The 24,205-nt window shown below is 54.8% G+C and overlaps 1 protein-coding gene across 2 annotated transcripts in view; it reads right to left on the bottom strand.

Annotated features, from left to right (window-relative positions):
* The window catches only part of SH2B3 (SH2B adaptor protein 3), a 46,637-nt gene extending 22,859 nt beyond the window's left edge, over positions 1-23,778 (bottom strand). Inside the window, exons 1-2 of one of the 2 annotated variants that reach the window (XM_025401247.1) lie at positions 23,439-23,778; positions 11,134-11,901 (exon numbers count right to left, since the gene is read on the bottom strand). In XM_025401247.1, the coding sequence (XP_025257032.1) occupies positions 11,134-11,874 (741 nt within the window). In that variant the 5' untranslated portion in view covers positions 11,875-11,901; positions 23,439-23,778. Of the gene's footprint in view, positions 1-11,133; positions 11,968-23,438 lie in introns of those variants that run through there. The other variant, XM_025401246.1, reaches the window with a different exon arrangement.
* Positions 23,779-24,205: the final 427 nt, after the last annotated feature.

Below are 24,205 nucleotides of genomic sequence, written 5' to 3'. Positions count from 1 at the left end.
TTGGGAGGCCAAGGCAGATGGATAGCTTGAGGCCAGGAGTTCAAGACCAGCCTGGCCGGCCGGGCGCGGTGGCTCAAGCCTGTAATCCCAGCACTTTGGGAGGCCGAGGCGGGTGGATCACGAGGTCAGGAGATCGAGATCATCCTGGCTAACATGGTGAAACCCCGTCTCTACTAAAAATACAAAAAACTAGCCGGGCGTGGTGGCGGGCGCCTGTAGTCCCAGCTACTCGGAGGCTGAGGCGGGAGAATGGCCTGAACCCGGGAGGTGGAGCTTGCAGTGAGCCGAGATCATGCCACTGCACTCCAGCCTGGGCAACACAGCGAGACTCCGTCTCAAAAAAAAAAAAAAAAAAAAAAAAAGACCAGCCTGGCCAACATGGCGAAACCGCATCTCTACTAATAATACAAAAAAATTAGCTGAGTGTGTTGGTGGGCGCCTGTAATCCCAGCTACTCGGGAGGCTGAGGCAGGAGAATTGCTTGAACCCTGGAGGCAGCAGTTGCAGTGAGCCGAGATCACACCACTGTGCTCTAACCTGGGTGCTCTGTCTCTAAATAAATTAATAAATAAAAATGACAACGCCAGTGATGCCCGCAGCAGCGAAGCCTTGCTGGGCACTGGCTGTGTTGGGCACAGCTCTAGGTGCTTCCCAGACAGCACTCAGTTGATCCTGGGGTGGGAGCCATCATTCAGCTATTTTTACTTGAGGAAACTGAGGCACAGGGAGGGCAAAGTGCCTTCCTTCCCCTGGGTCACAAGGTTCAGAAAGGCAGGGGCAGGCCAGGCCCGCGCCTGTCGGAGCCCGAGGCAGCGCCCCTCCTGCGGCTGCTTCCTGCCACCGGCCCTCCTCCTCCTCTTCCTCCTCCTCCTCCTCCTCCTTGCACTCCTGCCCTGAGAGGAAACCGCCAGGCCTCCGGCGGACGTCCCTTTCTTTCTGCTTCCTCTTTCCCACACCCGGAGGCATGGGGGTGGCTCCTTGCATCCCCCGCCCAGGCTCTGGGCCCAGAGCTTGACTCCTGTGGCCTCCCCAGGCCTCAGTTTCCTCCTCTTTAAAGGAGGTGTAAGGGTGGTGCTGCTTGGAAGACTCACGGCAAGGACGGATGGGCACAGCCCTCCTGTGCCCAGGCGGGGTCACGGCCCACCCAGAGGGAGCTGCCCACCTGAGCCTCTGCCTCCCCTGCAGACCCAGGCGCGCCCAGGAACTGAGGACCCTAAGAGCTGGGTCACTCATCGGAGACCCGGGCTCCTGTGCTATCTCTGGGGGGACTTTGTGCTCCCAAAATCAAGGTCAGAGTGGCCTTGTTCCAGGGCTTCTGGGTGCCCCAAATGTCTCCTGCCAGGAGGGTGGGCCCGAGGCTGCCCCTCACCTGCCCAGTCGGTGATTACCGTAGCCTGCCCCCCATGACATTTCCCATTTTACAGACTTCCCATTTTACAGAAAACTGAGGCCCAGCAAGGCCAAGTCACTCACCCGGGACACCTGGCTCAAAAGGGGATGAGTGAGGATGGCTCTGAAGCACATTTGCCCCTGAGTCGCAGCCACTCCCACCCAGACCACTGCCTCCTGGGCACTCAGGCCTGTGATGCAGCGGGGGGCTCAGGGCTGAGGGCTAAATCCCCCTGAGGCATCCCCCAGCCCCTCTTCTACCCCTTCTCCAAGCTGGGCATCAGAGGCCATGGATGGGATGTGCCAGGCAGAGTCCTCCATGCCAGGTGAGGGGCACTGGCCAGCCCCCTCCAGGCCTCAGTGTCTGCATCTGTAAAATGGCAGCATTGGATAAAATGGCCACAGGAGCTTTTCCTAGTCCCAGAGCCCGAAACAGGTGCCCCCACCCATGCAGGGCCCTAGTTAACAGCACCATCAATAATACTGACAGTAAGTCCTTCTAAAGACTCACTGCTCACAGGGGCAGCCAACTGCCCAGGTTCCAAGCCCCTCTCGGCCACAGGGGCTGTGAGACCTTGGGAAAGCCACCTTTTTCCACTAAGCGCTCTCAGACCTAGTCTCCCCATCTGTGAAATGGGCCTAATGGTGCAGCTATCCTCACAGGGCTGCTGTGAAGATAAAAGGAAGCCAGGTCAGTAAAGTGCCTGGTGTATAAGGAAAGCCCAATAAATGGTGGCTTAAAGGGCATTTATCAACAGCTAGAATTCCATCATGTCCTCCACTGTACAGATGAGGGAAACTGAGGCTCAACCTCCAGAACCACCAGGGCTGGCAGGACTTCGAGATCATCTCAGCCAACCCATGCCTGGGCATATATGGAAACTGAGGCCCGGCAGGGTGGGTATGCTCCATTTGAAATGGGAGCCCCATCTCCCCAGGAAGGTCTGGGGCCCAAGGCCAGCTACTCCAGTCCAGCAGCTGCTTCTGGAATCTTTCCCTCAGGGTCCCTGCTGTCACCTCCCTGTCAGGCTCTCCCACTGAACCAGCAGCAGCACAGGCCAGGCTGGGACCCCCTCCAATGCCGGCCTGGCACTGCCAGATCCTCTGAATTTTTTTTTTTTTTTTTCTGAGACGAAGTCTTGCTCTGTCACCCACGCTAGAGTGCAGTGGTGCGATCTTGGCTCACTGCAACCTCCGCCTCCTGGACTCAAGCGATTCTCCTGCCTCAGCCCCCCGGGTAGCTGGGATTACAGGCATGCGCACCGCACCCAGCTAATTTTGTATTTTTAGTAGAGACTGGGTTTCACCATGTTGGCCAGGCTGGTCTTGAACTCCTGACTTCAAGTGATCCATCTGCCTTGGCCTCCCAAAATTCTGGGATTACAGGCATGAGCCACCGCGCCCAGCTGATCCCCTGATTTCTTTTTTTTTTTTTTTTTTTTTTTTTTTTTTTTGAGACGGAGTCTTGCTCTGTTGCCCAGGCTGGAGTGCAGTGGCGCAATCTCGGCTCACTGCAAGCTCCGCCTCCCGGGTTCACGCCATTCTCCTGCCTCAGCCTCCCGAGTAGCTGGGACTACAGGCGCCCGCCGCTGCGCCCAGCTAATTTTTTCTATTTTTAGTAGAGACGGGGTTTCACCATGGTCTCGATCTCCTGACCTTGTGATCCACCCACCTCGGCCTCCCAAAGTGCTGGGATTACAGGCGTGAGCCACCGCGCCCGGCCAATCCCCTGATTTCATAAGAGAAACCAGAAGTCTGGATTCTGTGAAATCTCTCCACTTTAGGTTATAAATGTGGCAACCAGTACAATTTCCTTTTCTGGTAACTGCCAGGTGAGATGCGCACTTCAGGTCCAGCCCAGCCTGGAGCTGGCGTTATACACTCTCTTGTTTGAACTAGTTCAGCAGGTGGCCAGGGACTTGGGGTTAGAGGGCCCTTGGGATCAAAGGTTCCCATCTCAGGGTTCAGATCCCCTTCACTTCACAAACCCAAGCAAGTAAGTTTCTGTGCTTCTCCCAGTGCCTCAATTTCCTCATCTGTCAAATGGGTCAGTGAACTCCAGCTCATGGGAAGGTCAAAGAATTTAGGGCGACGCCCGGCACGCAGAGGCACATATTCAGGGCCATGAATGTTGGGGCTCAGAAAACACCCCAAAGAAAGGTGCTGTGGCGTGCTAAGTACTTGAACTAAAGAAGACTAGAAGGGCTCAGAAGGGGCCCTCAGAAGCAAAGTCTCTCTGACCTTCTTCTGCCCTCCTGTCTCTCTCACCCTCCCTTCTCCCCTGAAGCGAGTTATAGAAACTAGGCGGCTGGGCGCAGTGGCTCACGCCTGTAATCCCAACACTGGGAGGCCGAGGCAGAAGGATCACTTGAGGCCAGGAGTTCGAGGCCAGCCTGGGCAACATAGCAAATCCCCATCTCTCTTACAAAAAAAGGAAAGGAAAGGAAAGGAAAAGGAAAAGGAAAGGGAAAGGGAAAAGGAAAAGGAAAAGGAAAGGAAAAAGGAGAGGAAAGGAAAAACGGTACCAGAATTCTTCCTCAAGGTAGGTCATAGAATCTAGAACCCCTCTCCCTGAAAGCCAGAAATAAAACCTGGAACTACAACTCTAAACTTCCCCTACCTTCCTGGGTAGGAGCCATCCACAAAGAAATTCTCCAACCTACCTTGTCTGAGGGAGGCAGGCTGTAAGTTCCAGAGAGGTCCTGCCCTATACCGGGAGGAAGAAACGCCATGCAGAGACCAAGAGGAATGGGAGCAGGTAGGCCTTGCTGGGATCCCGCCTCTGTCTAGCTCAGTAGATCACACCCTTTTGTCCCAATCCCATTTTTATGCAGCTATCCCTGCTCCATCAAACCTAAACACCAGACAGACCATTTCCTGGGGTCTTTTGGTCTTCATTCCTGGAGGCTCTGTGTCACATAAAACTCTGATTCAATAACTTTGTGATGCTTTTCTCTTGCTGACCTGTCTTGTTGCAAGAGTGTTGGCCATGACCCCGATGATGGCTGATGAAAGGCATGTCACCTTGCCCCCACGTAAACACACTCCTCCCCTGTCCTCGCCCTGCCTCGGGCTCAGCAGTGCCCAGGGGAGGGAGGTCTTCATAAGAAATCATGCCATACTCTCCCATCGCTGGCCTGAGCTGGAAGACCACAGGTAGCCTGGAGGGTCCCTCTCACCCACTCCCACTCCCAGGCGGCCCAGGCAAGTGTCTCAGGCCTTCTAAGCCTAAATCCTCCAATTGTTCCCATTGCCCTTAGTGTAAAATCTAAAGTCCCCACGGTGGCCCACAAGGGCCCCCATAGTCCAGCTCCACCACCTTTGCAGTCTCACCCCTCTTGCTCCCTCCAACCCTAGGATGCCTGACTATTACCAACCCCAGGGAAGGCAGCCCCCTCCCACCTCCCAAGGGCCCACGCTGCCCTCCTGCAGTGGCCACTGAGACCAGAGAAAGCTGGGACTTCTCTCCCCTTCTCCTGACCTTAGAAAATACAGACATCTCCTCCACCGCACCCCCACCCCCAGCAGGCTGTGGCCTTTCCCTTGCACACCCCGGTCACAGAACGCTCTCTTCCAGAGCAGCCCTCACAGTGCCCCTGGAGGTGCTGTACCGTCACCCTGCTCCACAGGCCCGGGGTCACACAGCAGGTCAGGGGCGGAGCTGCGGCCCAACTGCAGGTGAGGCTCACCTGTGGGCTGGGCCCACCTGGCCTCAGACTTCTGGGCAGCTGCCTTCTCTTGGCTCTCTCCCTCCAAAGCCTCTTACAGCCCTGGGCAGCAGGGCCTCCTCCAGGCTGGCACTGGGATTACATCTGCTCCCTCTCCTGCGGGGCACCCTTTAAGTGACAGACTGCAGGTGCGGATCCAAAGCTTAAGCCCTTCGCCACCACGCGCTGGTTGTCAGAACTTTCTTATCCTTTTGTTTAAAACTGTTCCCAGAGCCAACCCCTGGGTCAGAGGTCAGGAGGTCAGGGGTCACAGTTGACCACCTGGCAGGCATATGCAAAATTTGTGGTCTGAGCACCCTCAGCCCATCACCTGGACACAAATTCACTGAGGGGACGCTCTGGAACCGCCCGGACTATTCCACCTGATGCTCAGAGGGGCTAGGAGAAGCCTCTCCAGGGCTGCTTGCTTTGCAGGCAACACCCCAGGCCCCGCAGCAACCGCCAAGCCTGTGACAGAGCCCCAGCCAGCCAGGGCTAAGGCAAAGCCCTCTGGGACCTCCCTGGTTCCCTGGATTGGGACAAGCCCTGGGGAATCTGATGGGGCCCTACCATCAGGGCTCCCAGAGAACAGGAGTCTTGGGGATGCCTTCCCCTGAGGGCCCAGCCAGCACTGGAAATAAACCCAGGCTCTCTGCCCGAAGTCAAAACCATAACAAACCACAACAACCATGGCAACAACAACGCAGCACTCATGGAGTGCTCCCAGCGCCAGGCACGCGGCACATGTGCTCTCCCCGCCAAGATATACACAGCCCTATGGAGTAGGAACTATGAGTACCCTCCAATGTATACAGGGGGAAACTGAGTCTCAGAAAGGTGATGGCACTTGCCCCAGAGCTGAGAAAGCAGCTCATTCATTATTCAAACCCAGGACCAGCTGGCTCCCGACACCTGGTCTTCCAAGATTATTTTTATTTTTTATATATTTACTTACCTTTTTGAGACGGAGTTTCGCTCTTGTCACCCAGGCTAGAGTGCAGTGGTGTGATCTCGGCTCACTGCAACTTCTGCCTCCCGGGTTCAAGTGATTCTCCTGCCTCAGCCTCCCAAGTAGTTGGGATTACAGGCATACACTACCACCCCCGGCTAATTTTGTATTTTCAGTAGAGACGGGGTTTCACCATGTTGGTCAGGCTGGTCTCGAACTCCTGACCTCAGGTGATCCGCCTGCCTCAGCCTCCCAAAATGCTGGGATTACAGGCATGAGCCACACACTTGGCCACCAAGATAATTTTTAGTAGAGATGGGGTCAGGTGGGTCTCAAACTCCCAATCTCAGGTAATCTGCCTCAGTCTCCCTAAGTGCTGGGATTACTGGCATGAGCCACCACGCCCAGCCACAGAAGTTGTTTTTCAAAGATAAGAACTCCGGCCGGGCGCAGTGGCTCACGCCTGTAATCCCAGCATTTTGGGAGGCCGAGGCGGGCGGATCACGAGGTCAGGAGATTGAAACCATCCTGGCTAACACGGTGAAACTCCATCTCTACTAAAAATACAAAAAATTAGCCGGGCGTGGTGGCAGGTGCCTGTAGTCCCAGCAACCCAAGAGGCTGAGGCAGGAGAATAGCGTGAACCCGGGAGGCAGAGCTGGCAGTGTACCAAGACCGCACCCACTGCACTCCAGCCTGGGCAACAGAGCGAGACTCTGTCTCCAAAAATAAAAAGAACCCCACAGTGTTGCACAGATAAGATCATGTATTGAGACCGTTATTTGTCTTTCATGGTGTCACAGCCTCAAGATTTTTAACAAATGATGAGAAAACCGTTTTTATCTGTGCTTGCGTTTTCCCAACAGCTTCTGATTGTGCTTGGAATAAAACACTAAGTCCTTCCGTTCCCAGTGTCCTCCACCCACATGTACTTCCCTGCTCCCCATCTCCCTCTCTGTGCTTCCACCACACTGGCCTCTTCATATTGTCCTTTCTTCAAAACATGCTAAATACATTCTCTACTCTGGGTCTCTGCCCATGCTGTTCCTTCTGCCTGGAAGGCCCAGTGATTTACTTAGGATGAAAGTAAGTGATTTACTTAGGATTTACTTAGGATGAAAAGTGTCCTCCTGGCCAGGCGTGGTGTTCTCGCACCTGTAATTCCAGCACTTTGGGAGGCCAAGGTGGACAGATCACCTGAGGTCAGGAGTTCAAGACCAGCCTGGCCAACATGGCAAAAACCCATCTCTACTAAAAATATAAAAAATTAGCCAGGCATGGTAGCATGCGCCTATAATTCCAGCTACTCAGGAGGCTGAAGCAGAAGAATCACTTGAACCCAGGAGGCAGAGGTTGCAGTGAGCTGAGATCACACCACTGCACTCCAGCCTGGGCAACAGAGCGAGACTCCATCTCAAACAAAACAAAACAAAACAAAACAAAAAAAACTGCTTTCTTGAAAAGCCAGCCCATAAAGGTAGGAAATGACGTTTAAAATGCAAAGAAATTGTCCAAAATATATAACGACTTTTACAAATCAATTTAAAAAAGGCTAGACAGACAATAAAAACATGTACTTCACAAACGACCAAATTCCAATGGCCAATAAACATATGAAAAGGTGCTTAACCTCTGAGTCATCAGGGAAATGCAAAGTAAAGCCACCTTGGGATCCGGGAAAACACCCACCAGTGACTCAACACCAAGCGCCTGGCCAACACCGTGAAACCCCATCTCTACTAAAAATACAAAAATCAGCTGGGCGTGCTGGCGCACACCGGTAATCCCAGCTACTGGGAGGCTGAGGCAGGAGAATCAGCTTGAACCTGGGAGGTGGAGCTTGCAGTGAGCCCATATTGTGCCACTGCACTCCAGCCTGGACCACAGAGCGAGACTCCGTCTCAAAAACAAAACAAAAAACAAAAAAAACCCACCAAGTGCTCAAGTGCTGGTGGGGAAGCAGAACCACCCAGAACTCTCGCCCACTGCTGGTGGAATACAAAATGGTGCAGCTGCTTTGGGAAAAGTCTGGCAATTTCTCTAAAGTAAACATGCACCTACTCTATGACTGAGCAATGCCACTTCTAGGAATCCACCTGAGAGAAATGAAAGGACGTGTGTTCATACTTAGACCTAGATGCAAACTTCATAACAGCCTTATTCATAAATCAAAATAGAAACAACCCAAATATTCATCAGAGGATGGGATAAATCAGTTGTGGGACATGAAGACATCTGTGCAATGGAAATCTATTCAGTACTCAAAAGAAACAAACCAGGCTGGGCACGGTGGTGCATGCCAGTAATCCCAGCACTTTGGGAGGTCAAAGTGGGGGGATCGTTTGAGCCCAGGAGTTCAAGACCAACATTGGCAACATGGTGAAATCCCATCTCCCTCAAAAATACAAAAGTTAGCTGGGTGTGGTGGCATGCACCTGTGGTCCCAGCTACTCAGGAGGCTGAGGTGGGAGGACTGCTTGAGCCCAGGAGGACAGGAGGTACAGGATGCAGTGAGCTGAGATCGAGCCACTACACTCCAGCTGGGTGACAGAGCGAGACCCTGTCTCAAAAAAAAAAAAAAAAGGAAGACACCATTGACACGTATGATCAATGTGATCAATCTCTAAAACATTATGCTGGGTAAAACGAGCCAGACATAAAAGGCAGCCTATTTGTTAGCTGCGAGTGGTGGCACGTGACTGTGATCCCAGCTACTGGGGAGGCTGAGGCACGAAGATAACCTGAGGCTGGGAGGTTGAGGCTACAATGAGCCATGATCACACCACTGCACTCCAGCCTAGGCGACACAGTGAGACCCTGTCTCAAAATAAATAATAAAATAAAACAAAGGCAACCTACTGCGTGATTCCACTCACATGACATTCAAGAACACAGAAATCGAACCTGTGGTGATAAGAGGCGGTATGTATGGGGGTACGGGGCACTGGCCTGGGGGAGGCATGAAGGAGCCCTCTGGGGTGCTCGTCACTTGCATTGCACACACACGGAAACACAGAGCTTCAGATGTGTTTCATACTTCACATACTTTCAGGTCTGCATGTTACGCCACAGTCAAGTTTGAAAAGGTTACTTCAAAGGATTCTTGGATGACTCTCCCAAACCACCAAACCTGGACCCCTCAGTTATCCTCCCAGAGACCCCATTGCTTTTTCTTTAGAACACAATTTACCAGTTTTAGAACACAATTTACTATTTTTAATTCCATGTTCATTTGTGGGTTTATTTCCTCAATAGCCTCCACTAGACCGCCTGGTCCCCCAGAATGTGCCTAACACATAGTAGGTGCTCCATAAATATCTGTCGAATGAATGAAAGAGTAACCGTAGGTTTCCTCCACCCCCATCGTGAGCCCCTCAGGGCCAGTATCACATCGGTTTTGCTCATGCTCTAGAGTAAGGCCCTACCACGTAACAGGATCCCAAAGAGAGAGCAATTAGATGAAAGCTATATGGTCCTGTCATGCATACCTGAGTCAAAGATGGAGCCTGTCAGGTGAGTAGAACACAGTGACCTTTCAGCCTCAACAGCACAGTAGGAATTAAGCCAGCTGTGAAGGAAAAGAACTTTTTTTTTTTTGAGACAGAGTCTCGCTCTGTCACCCAGGCTGTAGTGCTGTGGCGCGACCTTGGCTCAATGCAGCCTTGACCTCCTGGGCTCAAGTGATCCTCCCACCACAGCCTCTAGAGCAGCTGGGACCACAGGCGTACACCACCACACCCAGCTAATTTTCATATTTTTTGTAGCAATGGGGTTTCGCCAAAGGACAAATTTTTTTTAACTTGCAAAACATCACCAAGGCACAGGAGGTGCAGAGAAATTCTCTGATGGTTTTGAGCTCTCTGGAAATAAAACAACAATCTGTCAACGCCAGTCCGAGTCAGGGTTTTCAAGGATCTCAGAGTGACCTGCTACCAGTCCATATGACACCCAAATGGGAAGCCAAAAAGGTGTCCCTGGACATTGTACAAAATCCTTGACTGGTACTCCTCAAAACTGCCAAGGCTATCAACAATAGAGGGTTGGAAACTATTACAGCCAGCAGGCCCCTAAGGAGACGTAACGACTAAACTTCATGTGGTATCCTGGGTGGCGAGCTGGAACAGAAAAGGGACATTAGAGGAAAACTGGCAAAGCCAAAGGAACAGTGGCGTTTAGCTAATAGTGATGTACCAGTGCTGGTTCCTTAGCTACAACCAATGTACACAGCAGCGTAAGATATGAACCTTCGGTGAAGCTGGGTACCATGTGTAAAGGAACACTGCTATCTTTGCAACTTTCCTGTAAGTCTAAAATTTTTTTTTTTTTTTTGAGACCGACTCTCACTCTGTCACCAAGGCTGGACTACAATGGTGTGATCTTGGTTCACTGTAACCTTCCCTCCCAGGTTCAAGTGATTCTCCTGCCTCAGCCTCTCAAGTAGCTGGGATTATAGGTGTGCGCCACTGTGCCCAGCTAATTTTTTATATTTTTAGTAGAAACAGGGATTCACTATGTTGCCCAGGCGGGTCTTGAACCCCTGGCCTCAAATGATCTGCCCACCTTGGCCTCCTAAAATGCTGGAGTTACAGGCATGACCCACTGCACCTGGCCTGTAAATCTAAAATTCAAAAATAAAAAGTTCTTTTTTATTTTATTTATTTAGAGACAGGGTCTTACTCTGTCACCCAGGCTTGGAGTGTGGTAGCATGATCACGGCTCACTGCAGCCTCCACCTCGTGGGCTCAAGTCATCCTCCCTTCTCAGCCTCCTGAGCAGCTGGGACCACAGGCACGCACCACCACACCTGGCTAATTTTTTATAGAGATAGGGTCTCGCTAAGCTGTCCAAGCTGGTCTCGAAGTCCTGGGCTCAAGCGATCCTCCTGCCTCGGCCTCCCAAAGTGCTGGGATTACAGGCATGAGCCATTGCACTTGGCCTAAAAGTTCTTTTTTAAGAGGGCCTAGTTCCCTCTGGGCACTCTGTGGCCACCAGCTGGAAAGCCATCACACCTCCCCAGCCGGCTCTCTCCCCAGGGTGAAGGCGAAGGGCGCAGCACAGTGCGCAACCCCGCGAGCAGGGCTTACTTACCTTGGGTGGGTCGAAGAGCTCCAGCACGCGGTCGGGGCCATCTGGGCCATCGGAGCCCGGCGCCCGGCGTAGCGCCAGCCTACCACGCTGCCAGCGCGCCCCGCTGTCCATGGAGGCCTCGTCGGCCAGGCTGTAGCGCAGCGCCGCCTCCTTCAGCGCCTCGGGTGGCGGCTCCCGGGCCAGGCTCCAGGGCAGGAGCTTCTTGGCCAGGCCGGGCCGGGCGGGGGTCTCAGCAGCCTCTCCGGGGGTCCCGAGGGCGGCAGCGGTGTGGGCCGCTGGCAGCTCCCCGGCCGAGCGGCGGCGGAAGATGTGGCGGAGGCTGCGGCGAAAGTGCTGGAAGGAGCAGGGCCCAGGTGGCCGCGGCGGGGCCAGTTCCTCAGAGCTGCGGGCCTTGGGCAGGCCAGGGGCGGCGAGGCCGGGGCCTGGCTCCGGGGACGCCTCAGCCTTGGCGGGGGGCCCACGGCCTGTGTCCCGGTAGTCGCGGCCCGGCGCGCGGCCGTCGCGCACCTCCCGGCAGAAGTAGCGCTGGAAGAGGTCGGTGAACTGCAGCGACACCAGCTCCGCACGCAGCGGCGCGTGCTGCGGATGCTCGCGAGCGAACAGCCAGTACTGGCGGGCCAGCTCCCGGGCCGCCGCCACGGCGTGCAACTCACAGAACTCGCTCCAGCCCCGCGGGGCCGGCACCGGGGAGGCCGAGGGCGGGGAGGAGGCCGAGGAGGGCTGCAGGGCAGGCCCGTTCATGGTGGAGACCCAGGTGGTGCGGCGGGGCTGAAAGACATGTGGGTGGGGGGGCAACAAGGAGTGAGCAGGTGGGCAAGCAGGTGACGGCCCGTCACACACCGCGCACCACAGCAGAAATCCGACATGACCATAACACCCAGTGCTGGTGAAGATGCAGGGAAACACACACTCTCCTACCAAGTGGCATTCTGTAAGGGGCATGGCCAACTTGGCAGAATTGATTCTAGACTCTGGAATCCTGCTTTTGAAGGACAAAAACCGTATTATCATTTCAATAGATGCAGGGAGAGTATTTGACAAAATTCAACATAACTTTATTATAAAAACTTTCAACAAATTAAGCATAGATGATATGTTGTACTTAACACACTGACCCTATATAAAGGTTGAGCTCGGAGGCTCACGTCTGTAATCCCAGCACTTTGGGAGGCTGAGGCAGGAGGATCGCTTGAGCCCAGTTTGAGACCAGCCTGGGCAACATGGCAAAAGCCCATCTCTCCAAAAAGACAAACACAAAAATGAGTTGGCATTGTAGCACTCGCACCTGTAGTCCTAACTACTTGGGAGCCTGAGGAAGTCAGGGCTGCAGTAGGCCATGATCAGCCATTGAACTCCAGCCCAGGCAACAGAATGAGACCCTGTCTCAAAAAATAATAATAATAATAAAATAAAGACCCTACATGATAAGCACACAGCTAACATTGCACTTAATGGTGAAAAGTTGACAACTTTTCCTTTAAGGCCAGGGATGAGAAAAGGATGCCCACTCTGGTCACTTCTATTTAACACAGTACTGACAGTCCTAGCCAGAGCAATTAGGCTCTAGGAATCCCACTTTTAAGTATTCAAGAGAAATACTTGCTCCCTGCTACATATTTCCTGCTGCAACATTTATAATGGGGAAAAACTCTAAGAGACAACCTAAATGCCCCCAGTTGGAGACTGATGAAAGAATCTGGCCCATCTATAGGCTGGAAGACTCTGCAGCAGGGGGAAAGGGTGAGGAAGACCCACCCCCCCACCTCTGGGAGCGCTCCAGGGCAGGGCTATTCACTAAGTGAAAAAGCAAACAGCAGAACAAGACACGCTAGACCACGCTAGACGATCCCATTTACATGAACATACATAAAACCAAACTACTAATGTTTATGTGTACACAAACATTTTGTAAATGGTGGGCAAGAAAGGTCTGGCAGAAACAAACCCATCCTGAAACAGTGGGTATTTCTGGGGAGGAATCAGAATTGGGGTATGGGGATGGTAGGGATGGCGGGGAAGTAACCAAGAAGCTTGCTACTACTTATCTCTAGCAAGGATGGCTAAGAACACAGATTCTGGAATGTGGATTCAAATCCCAGCACCAGCCAGACGCGGTGGCTCATGCCTGTAATCTCAGCACTTTGGGAGGCCCAGGTGGGTGGATTACTTGAGTTCAGGAGGTAGAGACCAGCCCGGCCAACATGGTGAAACCCCATCTCTACTGAAAATACAAAAATTAGCTGGCTGTGATGGCGCGTACCTGTAGTCCCGCTACTCAGGAGGCTGGGGCAGGAGAAATGCTTGAATCCAGGAGGTGGAGGTTGCAGTGAGCTGAGATGGTGCCACTGCACTCCAGCTTGGGTTACAGAGCAAGACCTTGTCTCAAAAAAAAAAAAGGCCCAGCAACCACTACTTATTGGTTATGGGACCTTAAGTGACTTATGTGACTACTCTCTGCCTCAGTTTCCCCATCTGTAAGAGGGGAACCATGATCATGCCTACTTCATAGGCATATTATGAGCATGAATTGATAGACATAAAGCCCTAGAACATAGAAAATGCTTAATAAAGACTGTCTGCTATTATTGTTATTTCCATGTTGCAATGAGAGTATATTACTGGTGTCTATAAAATAAATATAAAACGGGCCAGGCGCAGCAGCTCATACCTGTAATCCCAGCACTCTGGGAGGCTGAAGTGGGCAGATCACCTGAGGTCAGGAGTTCAAAACCAGCCTGGCCAACATGGTGAAACCTTGTCTCTACTAAACATACAAAAATTAGCTGGGTGTGGTGGTGCGTGCCTGTAATCCCAGCTACTTGGGAGGCTGAGGCAGGAGAATCACTTGAACCTGGTAGGCAGAGGTTGCAGTGAGCTGAGATCATGCCACTGCATTCCAGCCTGGACGACAGAGCAAGGCTCTGTCCTGGGGGGAAAAAAAAAATCACACACCAAAAACAAAAACAAAAATAAATAAAAAATAAAAAGGAATAAATTAACAAAAGTCACAAGGGGTCCAGAGGGATTTCCTGCACTGACAGGGGACCCTCAGGACTGGCAGACCTTTGCCTGCCCATCTCAACTGGGGCATCCTTCTCCTCCCGTGGCCAGAGGGCCTTTCCTTAGACACAACATCACCAAATGGCACTGAGATCCCCCACTCCTCTGCTGTCCGCGGTGCAGAACAGCTGGGACCTCTGTGGGCACCATCCTTCCTTCTTCATGACCCTGGTTGGGCCTGGGCTCCTGCTGGCGACCACATGTCCACGTCTGTTCTTCAAGATGGAGAAGAAAAGCTCTCCCTACTCGGGCACAAAACGGGGCCCCAGATCCCTGATATCAGCATACCCTGAATGAACAGCGGTGCCACTCCAATGACTCTCTCCCTGGGCAGGGGTAGTGGCTGCACAATAGCCAGAGCCACAGGGGCCTGGGTACAATTACCGCCTCCAACCATGCCCTCCTTCATCCTCCCTTCAGGTGTTACTGAGGGCCTACTGTGTGCCAGACACCAAGCTAGGCCCCAGGATACCATGGTGAACAGCACATACGAACACTGCTCTCCCAGGGCTCACATTACAAAGGGTGCCACATACTGGCTGTGTGGCTCCTGACACCTGACTCAACCTCTCTGAACCTGGATTTCCTTATCTGGCAACCAGGTAGCAGCATGGCATCCACCTTGCAAGGTGTCTGTAGAGAACCCATGAAAGGGAAAGCAAGGTGGAGATGCGAACCTGCAAATGGGGTTCTCTCTGCCACACACCCCTCCACAGGCACCGTCTCTGCATGTGGCCATGTCCCGCTGGGCATGTCTGCAGGGCAGTGGCAATGAAGGGTGCCCCTGCCACATGAGGCCATGGTGGAGCCCCCATGGCCGATCTCCACAAGAGACCCCAAAAAGCAGAAGTAGGTGCCTCTGCCCTCGCTGGAAGGGGGCCATGCAGAGTCGACAATGGTTTGTTTGTTGTTTTTTTTTTTGAGACAGAGTCTTGTTCTGTCACCCAGGCTGGAGTACAGTGGCATAATCACGGCTCACTGCAGCCTAGACCTCCCAGGCTCAAGCTATCCTCATCTTGGCCTCCCAAAGTGCTAGGACTACAGGCATGCACCACGACACCTGGCTAATTTTTGTATTTTTTTGTAGAGATGGGGTCTCACTATGTTGCCCAGGCTGGTCTCAAACTCCTGGGCTCAAGCAGCCCTCCCACCTTGGCCTCTCAAAGTGCTGGGACTATAGGCATGAGTCACTGTGCCCTGCTATAGTCGACAGTTTTGTACATCACAGGGTCCTTGGGACCCGCACACAGTAGGTGCTTTGCAGTAAGTAGTCAGTAAAAGCTGTCAGGCAGATGGGAAGGGAGAGGGAGGGGCCACATCTGCCCTTGGCCACCATGTTCTTCCTGTCCCTGAAGGGGAGGGTCTTATCCCTGCATGAGGGCACCTGTTCTTGGTCAATCCTACTGTTCCCCATACCCAGCCTTCACACAGGTGAGACAGGCACTGCCCTCGTGGCTTGGAGGATGCCCAGAGAGCTCTGATTCCAGATCCAGGCTCCTGCCCCACCTACACGATCTGCCTCTAGTCACGCCAGCTGCCTGTGGGTGTTGGCATGAGCCATTCCCTCTGCCCTGTCTGCTTCCAACTGCACATAAGAGAAGCCTCTTCTGAGCTCCCAACTGAACTTGACCTTCAGCACACTGGTCACACTATCACTTGACAGGATGCTTTTATTAGTGACTATCTCTCTACCAGACTGAGTTCTATGAGTCATTCCCTGCTTCATCTCCAGCTCCCAGCATACAGCAGGAGCTCAATGAATGTCTCTTGAATGAATGAACATATGAATGCAAGAGATTAGTTGGATTTGCAAATTCGTGCTCTCCCAGCAGATACATGGCAACCAGCATGAACCAACCTCCCCCGCCCCCTGGGCCATCCTACCTTCTGCGCAGCCCTGTATGTCAGAGTCTTGAAGCCCAACTGCAGGGCCAAACCCTGGCAGGAGCCTTCCTCAGAACAGCTGCACCCACTCCAGGTCCTTCACTGTCCAGGCAACGGCTGGGAAACCCCCTCACTGGGCCCCTTCCACCAGTCCTCCCATAAGAACAATGGCATTTACTGAGCGTCTGTTACACATCAGACATTTTTCTTTCTCTTTTTAGAGACAAGGTCTCACTCTGTCTTCCAGGCTCAAGAGCAGTGGCACAATCATAGCTCACTGCTGCCTCGAACTCCTGGGCTCAAACGATCCTCCTGCCTCAGCCTCCAGAGTAGCTGCGACTACAGGCTCATGGCACCATGCCGAGATCACATTAGGCATTTTTCTAACTACTTTTGCAAAACATTACCTCTCCCAAGGTTCCTAACAGCCTTAGGAGGTAGGTCCAACGATTACTTCCATTTTACAGATGGGAAAACTGAAAGAGAGCAGCCCCATAGCTAGTGATCACAGAGACCCCCACACAGAGGGGACCCCCAAAATGTCTGATCAGTGCCTAAATGCACACAAGAAGGGCTCACTTCCCAATGAATGCTTATTGGATGAATGAGTGAGTCCCAGAGGAGAGAATATAAAGGTCTCATTCAGCTCCAGTGCGAGTCAGGAGTCGGCAGTAGCTCTGTCCAGGTCCCAGACCGACCAATGATCAGGAAAACAGTCACAGGGCAAAAGGAAGAAAACAAAAACGAGAGGCTGGGCTCAGTGGCTCACACCTATACTCTCAATACCTTGGGAGGCCAAGGCAGGAGGATTGCTTGAGACCAGAGTTTGAGACCAATCTAGGCAACATGATGAAACCCTGTGTCTACTACAAATACAAAAAACTTAGCCTGGCATAGTGGCTAGGCCTATAGTCCCAGCCACTCGGGGGGCTGAGGCAGGAAGACCGCTTGAGCCCGGGAGGTCGAGGCTGCAGTGAGCTATGATCACACCACTGCACTCCAGCCTGGGTGACAGAAACAGACCATATCTCTATAAGAAAAAAAGAACTGATGTCTGCAGTGTGCTTGGCACGGGACTCGTGAGTGGCTGCTGCTATTTTCTTACTATTACTGTTAGAAAAGAGCTCCAGCCTCGGAGTCAGGCTTGCCTGCCACGGGAAGCCACAGGGAGGCCTGCCTCATGGGCTGGGCTGGGGGCGTCACAGGGAGCTGGAACAAAAGACCTTCTCAGGGCAGAGGCGGCTGCTCAGGCCACTCTGGGCAGGAAGTTGCCAGCCCAGAGCAGTCAGCTGCGGCCCAAGCTATGGAAGGGACTGTGCCAGGGAGGTTTTCTGGCCAAGAGGGCAGCCAGGCCACAGGAAGGTGACCCCTCCCTGGCCCTGGCCCTGGCCCAGGCAGTGGCGTTTATTGAGTGCTTACTATATGCCAGGCGCAGATAAAAAGCAATTGATCAGATGGTGACAACCCTGGGATCAGGGCTGACAAGCTGTGGACAGGAAGCAATGATGATCACGCCAGGGGGACCTGCGGCCCCCAGGTTTCCACTGTAGGGTATGAGTTGGGGGCAGAGTGTCTTCGGGACACTTCTATCCCAGCACAGAGCTTTGGATGAGCCTGGTCAGCCAGAGAAATCAACCGCCTTCCCCACAGAGGGGCCCCAGCACCCAGGAGAACCCCTCACCTACTTAGGCTTCCTTCTGGGGCAGGAAGCTCCCAGCTATGGGGGTCTCCAGGGTTTCCCCAAATCCTGCAGCCAGGGGAGGGGCAGGATGACGTGGAGAAGGAAGATCTTAGCCTGCTGCCTCCTGGTCCCCCACCCCCAAGTCCCTCCCTGCAGCAAATACGTGGAGGCAACTAGCTGCACGCCCACCAGCCGGGGCTGGGGGTGTCTGCATCTCAGGACTCCAAGCTCAGAACACAACCAGGTCCACCAGAGGGCTATTGAGGGCCTCAAAGCAGTAGTGGTGCCTGGTGCTCCCTAAGAAGCACAGCCAGCCTGAGGCACCTGGAGCCACCAAGTCAGTGAGAAATCACAGGACCTTGAACAGCTGGGAACCTGGCTGAGCTGTGGGGTCCCCTTAATCCATGCCCCCCCGAGATCAGGGCTTCTCAGCCTCTCCTCTATCTAATCACCCTGGATAATAGTATAATTCAGGGAGGCTAAAATTTTCCTTTTAATGATCAGGCCCACATGCAGAGAAAGCCTTTATCCATGGTAGGAATTCCCCCTGCCGAGGCTTAGGGAGGAATTTTTTTTTTTTTTTTTTTTTTTTTTTGAGACAGGTCTGACTGTCACCCAGGCTGGAGTGTAGTGGCATGATCACAGCTCACTGCAACCGCGACCTTGTGGGTTTAAGCACTCCTCCCAAGTATCTGGGACCACAGCCATACCCCGCTTTTTTTTTTTTTTTTTTTTTTTTTGTAGAGAGAGGGTCTCACTGTGTTGCCCAGGCTGGTTTCAAACTCCTGGGCTCAAGTGATCCTCCCACCTTGACCTTCCAAAGTGCTAGGATTATAAGTGTGAACCACTGCTCCCAGCCTGGGGAAGATTTCTTAAAGTGTGGTAAATGAATTTAAATTGGGCCAGTCCAGAGCCTCCACTCTCCCCTGCCCCAGCTCACAGACATAGGCAGGAAGTCTCACACCTTCAGAGGGGACACTTCCTCCAGGGAGGCCTCCCGGTTGAATCTAGGCCACAAGGAACATTTCTATCTTCCCCATGCCTAGCACCAACTGTTCCAGGAGCCCAGACCCTGTGTCCTAAGGAGGCCCAGAGAGTTGTGGGATTCTGACACACACTGCCTGGCAGGCGGCCTGCTGCCCTTTCACAGCATTCAAGTTGCCAGATGCAGAGATGCCCACGGGAAGCGGGGGGTGAAGGCAGGGGCCCTGGGGAGGCAGAGAGGTGGGTTCTACACCAGGCCACGGGGCAGCCGGCGGGGCACTGATGCACCCTTGCTGGGGTCACCTTGTGCCCCGGGGACATTTATCAGGCCAGCGCAGTCTGCCAGAACAGGAAATGTCCTCTGGCTTCCTCTGCCCACACTGCCAGCCTGACATCCCAGCCACCGCCCCAGCTAGGTTTCAGGAGGTAGGGAAAACCAGGAACCATCTCCCTGCGGGAGAGGCAGCACCATCAGAATCCCACATATCCCCCATCCCAAGGCCGGGGCTTCTTCCTTTCACTGCCACTGGGTTGAGGGCAGACAGGGGAGACCCTAGGAGGGCAGCCTCTGGGTGAACCTCCTCCCCACATGCTGCTTGTGGACATCAGGAGGGACATGCATAAGCCCTCAATTACCTCGCTTCTCCCAGCATACACTGCCCTCTCTGGGCCTCTCCTCCTTGAGATGACACCAGTGTGTGAGCTCTGAAGGGGCAGATCCCATGTCAGAGGTCCCCTTGTGTGTCCACCTCCCTGATTGATCACATTCCCAGTCCCCCAGCCGGGGCCCCCCATTGGGTGCCCTGTGAGTCAGCCCTTGTGAGCAGGGCATAGACTTCCTCCCTCCCAGGCCTCCCTGGGGACACATGTCCTGGGCAGCAGCTGGCTCCCCCCTGGCCAGACGGGGGGCGGCCACATCCGGGTGGGCCCCCAGGGGCTCCAGGCCTGGCTCACAAGGAAGCCTGTGGCCCGGCCCTGCTGGCCGACCCCTGACAGGGTGGCGTGGGAGGAAAAATCTTCTATCCAACTGCTCAGCTGCCGGGTTTCCGGCTGGGGCGGGGAGTGGAGAGGGCGCCAGGAGGACCTGTTCCCCTGGGGAAGTGTCCTTTGCCCCTGCTGGGAGGAAGGACGGCTAGTGGTGGCCAGCAGAACCCTGGAGCCCTGGTAGAGGGATGCTGGTCATCACCCCAGTGGCAGGGCCCCACTAAGCAGATGTCCAGTGGTGGCCCTGGTCCTGCTGCCAGGCCTCAGGACCTGCTCAGTCTCCAAGGGATCTCAAGCCCTGGGAAGCTGGGGAGTTGGGGTGCAGGACTCCTGGGTCCAATAAGGCCTGACTCAGCAAGTGACCCCAGCTGAGTCACTTCCCTTGGGCAGCCTGCCCGCCTCAGTTTCTTCGGGAAGGGTGTCAGTGAGGAATGGGGTCTTGCAGGGAATGAGCAGCTAGCACTGCACCTCTGGACTCGCTGAGGCAGGCGTCTCCGGTCTGCCAGACAGAAGCAGCTTCCTGCCTCGCCTCGTCAAAGATGCCGAACGCCTGTGGGCCCTTAGGGACCATTTTCCCAGGAAACCTGGCAATTAAGTGCCAGCGCCTATTGGGCATGAACAGCAATGGCTTGCACTTACTGAGTGCCAATTGCATGCCGGGCACTGTGCATGCCTCCTCTTCTCAAAACCACCCTAACAGGGAGTTGGCAACACCCCTATTTCATAGACAAAAAGACCTGTGGCTCAGAAAGGCTAAGGGACCAGCCTAAGATCACACAGCCAGAGCAAGTACAGCCAACACAGTTCCAGTCCTGACACTGTACTTCACACACCCACCCTGGAGAGGTTGGAACTCTTGGCTTCCATTGGGCAGGCGAGGTCCAGACCAGAGAAGCCAGGTAACCTGCCTAGGACCTCACACCTGGAAGCTGGCAGAGCCCAGATTCGGCTCCAAAGCCCATACTGCTACCAGAGAGAAGTGGAAATTTAGCAGGAAAAGCCTCTCATTTTAATAATAGCAATAATATCTACTATTGTTAATTGAGTGCCAGGCTCAGTGCTCAGTACGTTATGTGCCATGTCACAGCAAGCGCACAGCTGTTAAAGCCTTTCACAGATGTTGTCTCTCTCAATTGCCTCAGACAGGTTAAGTGACCAACCCAAGGATTCCCAGCAATGGAAGACCCTCATGAACACCAGCCCTCAGAAGGGTGTGGGGTCATGCAAACTGGGTCCCAAAGGTGTTTTCAGCAAAAGGAGCTGTATTGGCCCAGACTGTGGGACAGCTCCCTACTATGTCCCTGAGACTCCCTACATTGACCCTCCCCACCTTGGCTCGGGAGGGCACCCGGTCTCCCCTCACCAGAGACAGGTGGCACTGAGACTGGCAGCTAGGAGGTCCTTCCAAGTGCCTCCGGCTCTGCTCCACCCAGGATATGGAGAATGTCCGGGAATTGCACAGCGGGACTCAGAAATCCAAGGGCCCAGCAGTCCTGTGGGATCTGATTTGTACGCAAAAGTTCTATTTATTGGAGAAGGAGGATCAGGTCCAAGTTTGAGAGGCATGGAGGTGGGGGGATGAAGAAGGAAAGCCAGCAGAGCTAACACCCACAACAAAAAAAGATCACTCCAGCCCCAAGGCTACTTATCTTTCTCCTGACCAAGCCACTCTGGACACTGCGAATTCACTCATTCATGGTTCCCGTGACCCTAAGAAGTAGGTACTATTAGCACACCCATTTCACAGATGAGGAAACTGAGGTGGGGCAGTTAAGCAAGGCCTCATAGCTAAGGAAGTGCCCAGATCTTCAAAATTCTGATGCCAAAGACCCAGGAAATTCCAGTGCTATGTATGCAAGAGATGCTCAAGGAAGACTGCTGAAGGAACACCTCATAGCCAATAACAATAACACTAATGAAGGCGATGATAAAATCACCACTCCCACCACCACCACCACCTGCAACTGAACCACTCTTTGCCAGGCAGCAGGTGCTCATTACACACTGGCTCATTAAATCTCCACTGCAAACCTGTCATTCCCCCATTTTACACAGGGGGAAACTGAGGTTCACAAGAGTCACTTGCCCACGCCTTCAGCTGAACGGAGGCAGTAGGAGCAGCAAAACAGTCTCCAGGACCCTCCTCACTATCCTCCTTGGCTTCCTGCTGAGCCCCTGCAGACCCTGAGCCCCCAGCTGCTGATGCTCCGGGCCAGCCCCTTCCCAGCTGGCCACTCTGTGGCCCACGGGGACTCACAGAAGTTCTAGGAATGCTCACCCTTTGGCTCAGAAGGATTTTTCCTCCCAGAGGGGGGTTGTGGGAAAAGGCTCAAGAAAAGTGCACTAAAAACCCTTCCACCTTCCCCCAGTAGGCCCTGGTTCTCATCCCCAGAGCCCAGCCTGCCCAGGTGGCCTCTGCCGGCTCTCCCTCCACGAGGGCAGGTCCGGAGGAGCCTCCAGAGCTGTTTCCACTCAGGCAGCCAGGTCAGTGATGGGAAACCCAGACACAACCTGCGCCTGCATCCCTGGAGACCCACCCGCCCACTGCCCTGGCAGGGACCCTGAGGCCTGGCTGCTGGCCGGTGTTAGAGAACTGTCATCTCCCCAGTGAGGGGCTGCAAGTCAGATCTGGGTCCCTCCTGCCACCAAAGCAGGCCCTGCCGACATCGCCTTGCCGGGGCCTCTACTCGGAACCCCCGACCAGATTTCACTTCCTCCCACTCAGCCCAGCCTGGCCGTACCCCTCCCTGGAGGCCCCCAGCTGCAGGCAGTGACCTCCTCACCTACATCATTGTGGCTGGGAATGGGGAAGAGAAACAGGAGAATGAGGAAACTAAAGAAAAAAAGAAGCGGGACAGGCAGGAAGACCCTCCTCTCCAGTTCCTCAAATGCAGTCCCCCTCCCTCAAAACAAAGCTCCCCTGGCCGGAGGGAGGGAAGGGAGGGGAGGGGATTTCTGCACCAGGCATCAGAGGCCTCTGAAATACCCTCCCTACCGTGTGGATCCAGAAGACCAACACACACTCCAGACGTTTTTTGGTCGGGGGATTCCCAGGGAACCCCAGGCCAGAGGTGTGAGAGGATCAATCCCAGAAACCTGTGTCTGGGACGCCTAGCCCTGGTGAACCGCCCAGTTCAGCAGCATGCGGGGGCCTGGCCCGGCCCACCTCGGCAGTGCTGGGACTGGGGAGAGGGGCTTCCTGAATCAGGGCGCTACCCTCTTAGCCACATGGTCCGGAATGGGGAGTGGGGAGGACCGGCGGCGCATCCTCCCCCGCTGTCCCCACACCCAAGGGCTCATCTGTGCTCACGGTCTCAGTTTGACTACTTTCACTTTCAGGGTAGCAATGGGTGACCCCTCATCCCTCCTCCCCAGGCACAAGTTGAGGGGAGGGCCGCCCCCAATCGGCGAGGCTACTGTAGGGTGGGCTGGGGGCGTCAGCGATGCCCTCTCCCCCATCCCACGGCCGCAGTTACCCCAACGCTCTCCCCAACACGTGTGTGGGTGGGGTAGTGGCTGAGTGGCTGAGTGGGGGTCGTAGGCGCTGGGAGCCGTCACCCCGGAACGCCTCCATCTGAGTTAGCTGCAGGGCAGTATTTTGGGCTGGGGGTGACGCGCACAGCCCGGGCAGAACTAGACACGGGGCCTCCCCTTTCCCCACGAAAGCCCTCCCGGCCCCGGAGGAGGGGGGCGCGGGCAAACGCGGGCTCACCTGAGAGACAGGAGCTCTGGGCCCGGCCGGCCCATGGCGTCGCGCGCCCCCGGGCCCCCGAAATCCCGAGGGGGCGGGCGGGCCCCCGCCCTGGGCGCGTCCTCTCCCGCGCGCCGGCTCCTCGCTCGCGGCTCGCTCAAGCGGGGCTCAGGCAGGAAACCCGGGCTCGGAAAATGGCCAGCGCCTCATCATTTCCGCCGCCAGCGCTTGACAGTTGCGGGAGGATGCGCCCCCGGGCCGCCGCCGCCGGGGAAACTTTGCAGCGGCCGCCGTCGCCACCGCGGGCCACGACAGTCCGGGTGGGCAGCCGGGCGGAGGCGGTGGCCCGGGCCCATGCCGCCCCGCGCCGTTATGTAAAGAGTAACCGGCTGTGCAAGCGGAGCCCGGCGGGGGAGGGCTGCCGCGACAGGGGCGGGGCAGGGGCGGGGACACCAGGAGCCACGCCCCAGGCCGCGCGCGAGTTGGAGACTCGGCTGGAGGGGCGGGTCATGAGGGCGGAGCCAGGACTGGCCCCGCCTGCCAATTCTGCTAGTCCGCGGCTGCCCGGGTCCGAGGGCTCTCCTGGCGCGGGTCCGGAAAAAGACGAGGCCTTGCGAAGCCACGCCCACCACGTGCCCACCCGATTTCGCGTCCCACAGCCTAAAGAAGGAAGGAGGATCGGAGGGGCGGGGCGACCTTAGCCCCACCCACTGAACGCCGGCAGGTCACCAGGTGCCTCAGCGCCTGGAGGCGGGGCCAGATGAAGGGGCGGGGCCTAGGGCGGGCGG

Source organism: Theropithecus gelada, chromosome 11, assembly GCF_003255815.1.
Source record: "Theropithecus gelada isolate Dixy chromosome 11, Tgel_1.0, whole genome shotgun sequence".
NCBI classification, from domain to species: Eukaryota; Metazoa; Chordata; class Mammalia; order Primates; family Cercopithecidae; genus Theropithecus; species Theropithecus gelada.
Note: the sequence above shows the minus strand (reverse complement) of the source record. Positions and strands in the feature narration are given on the sequence as shown.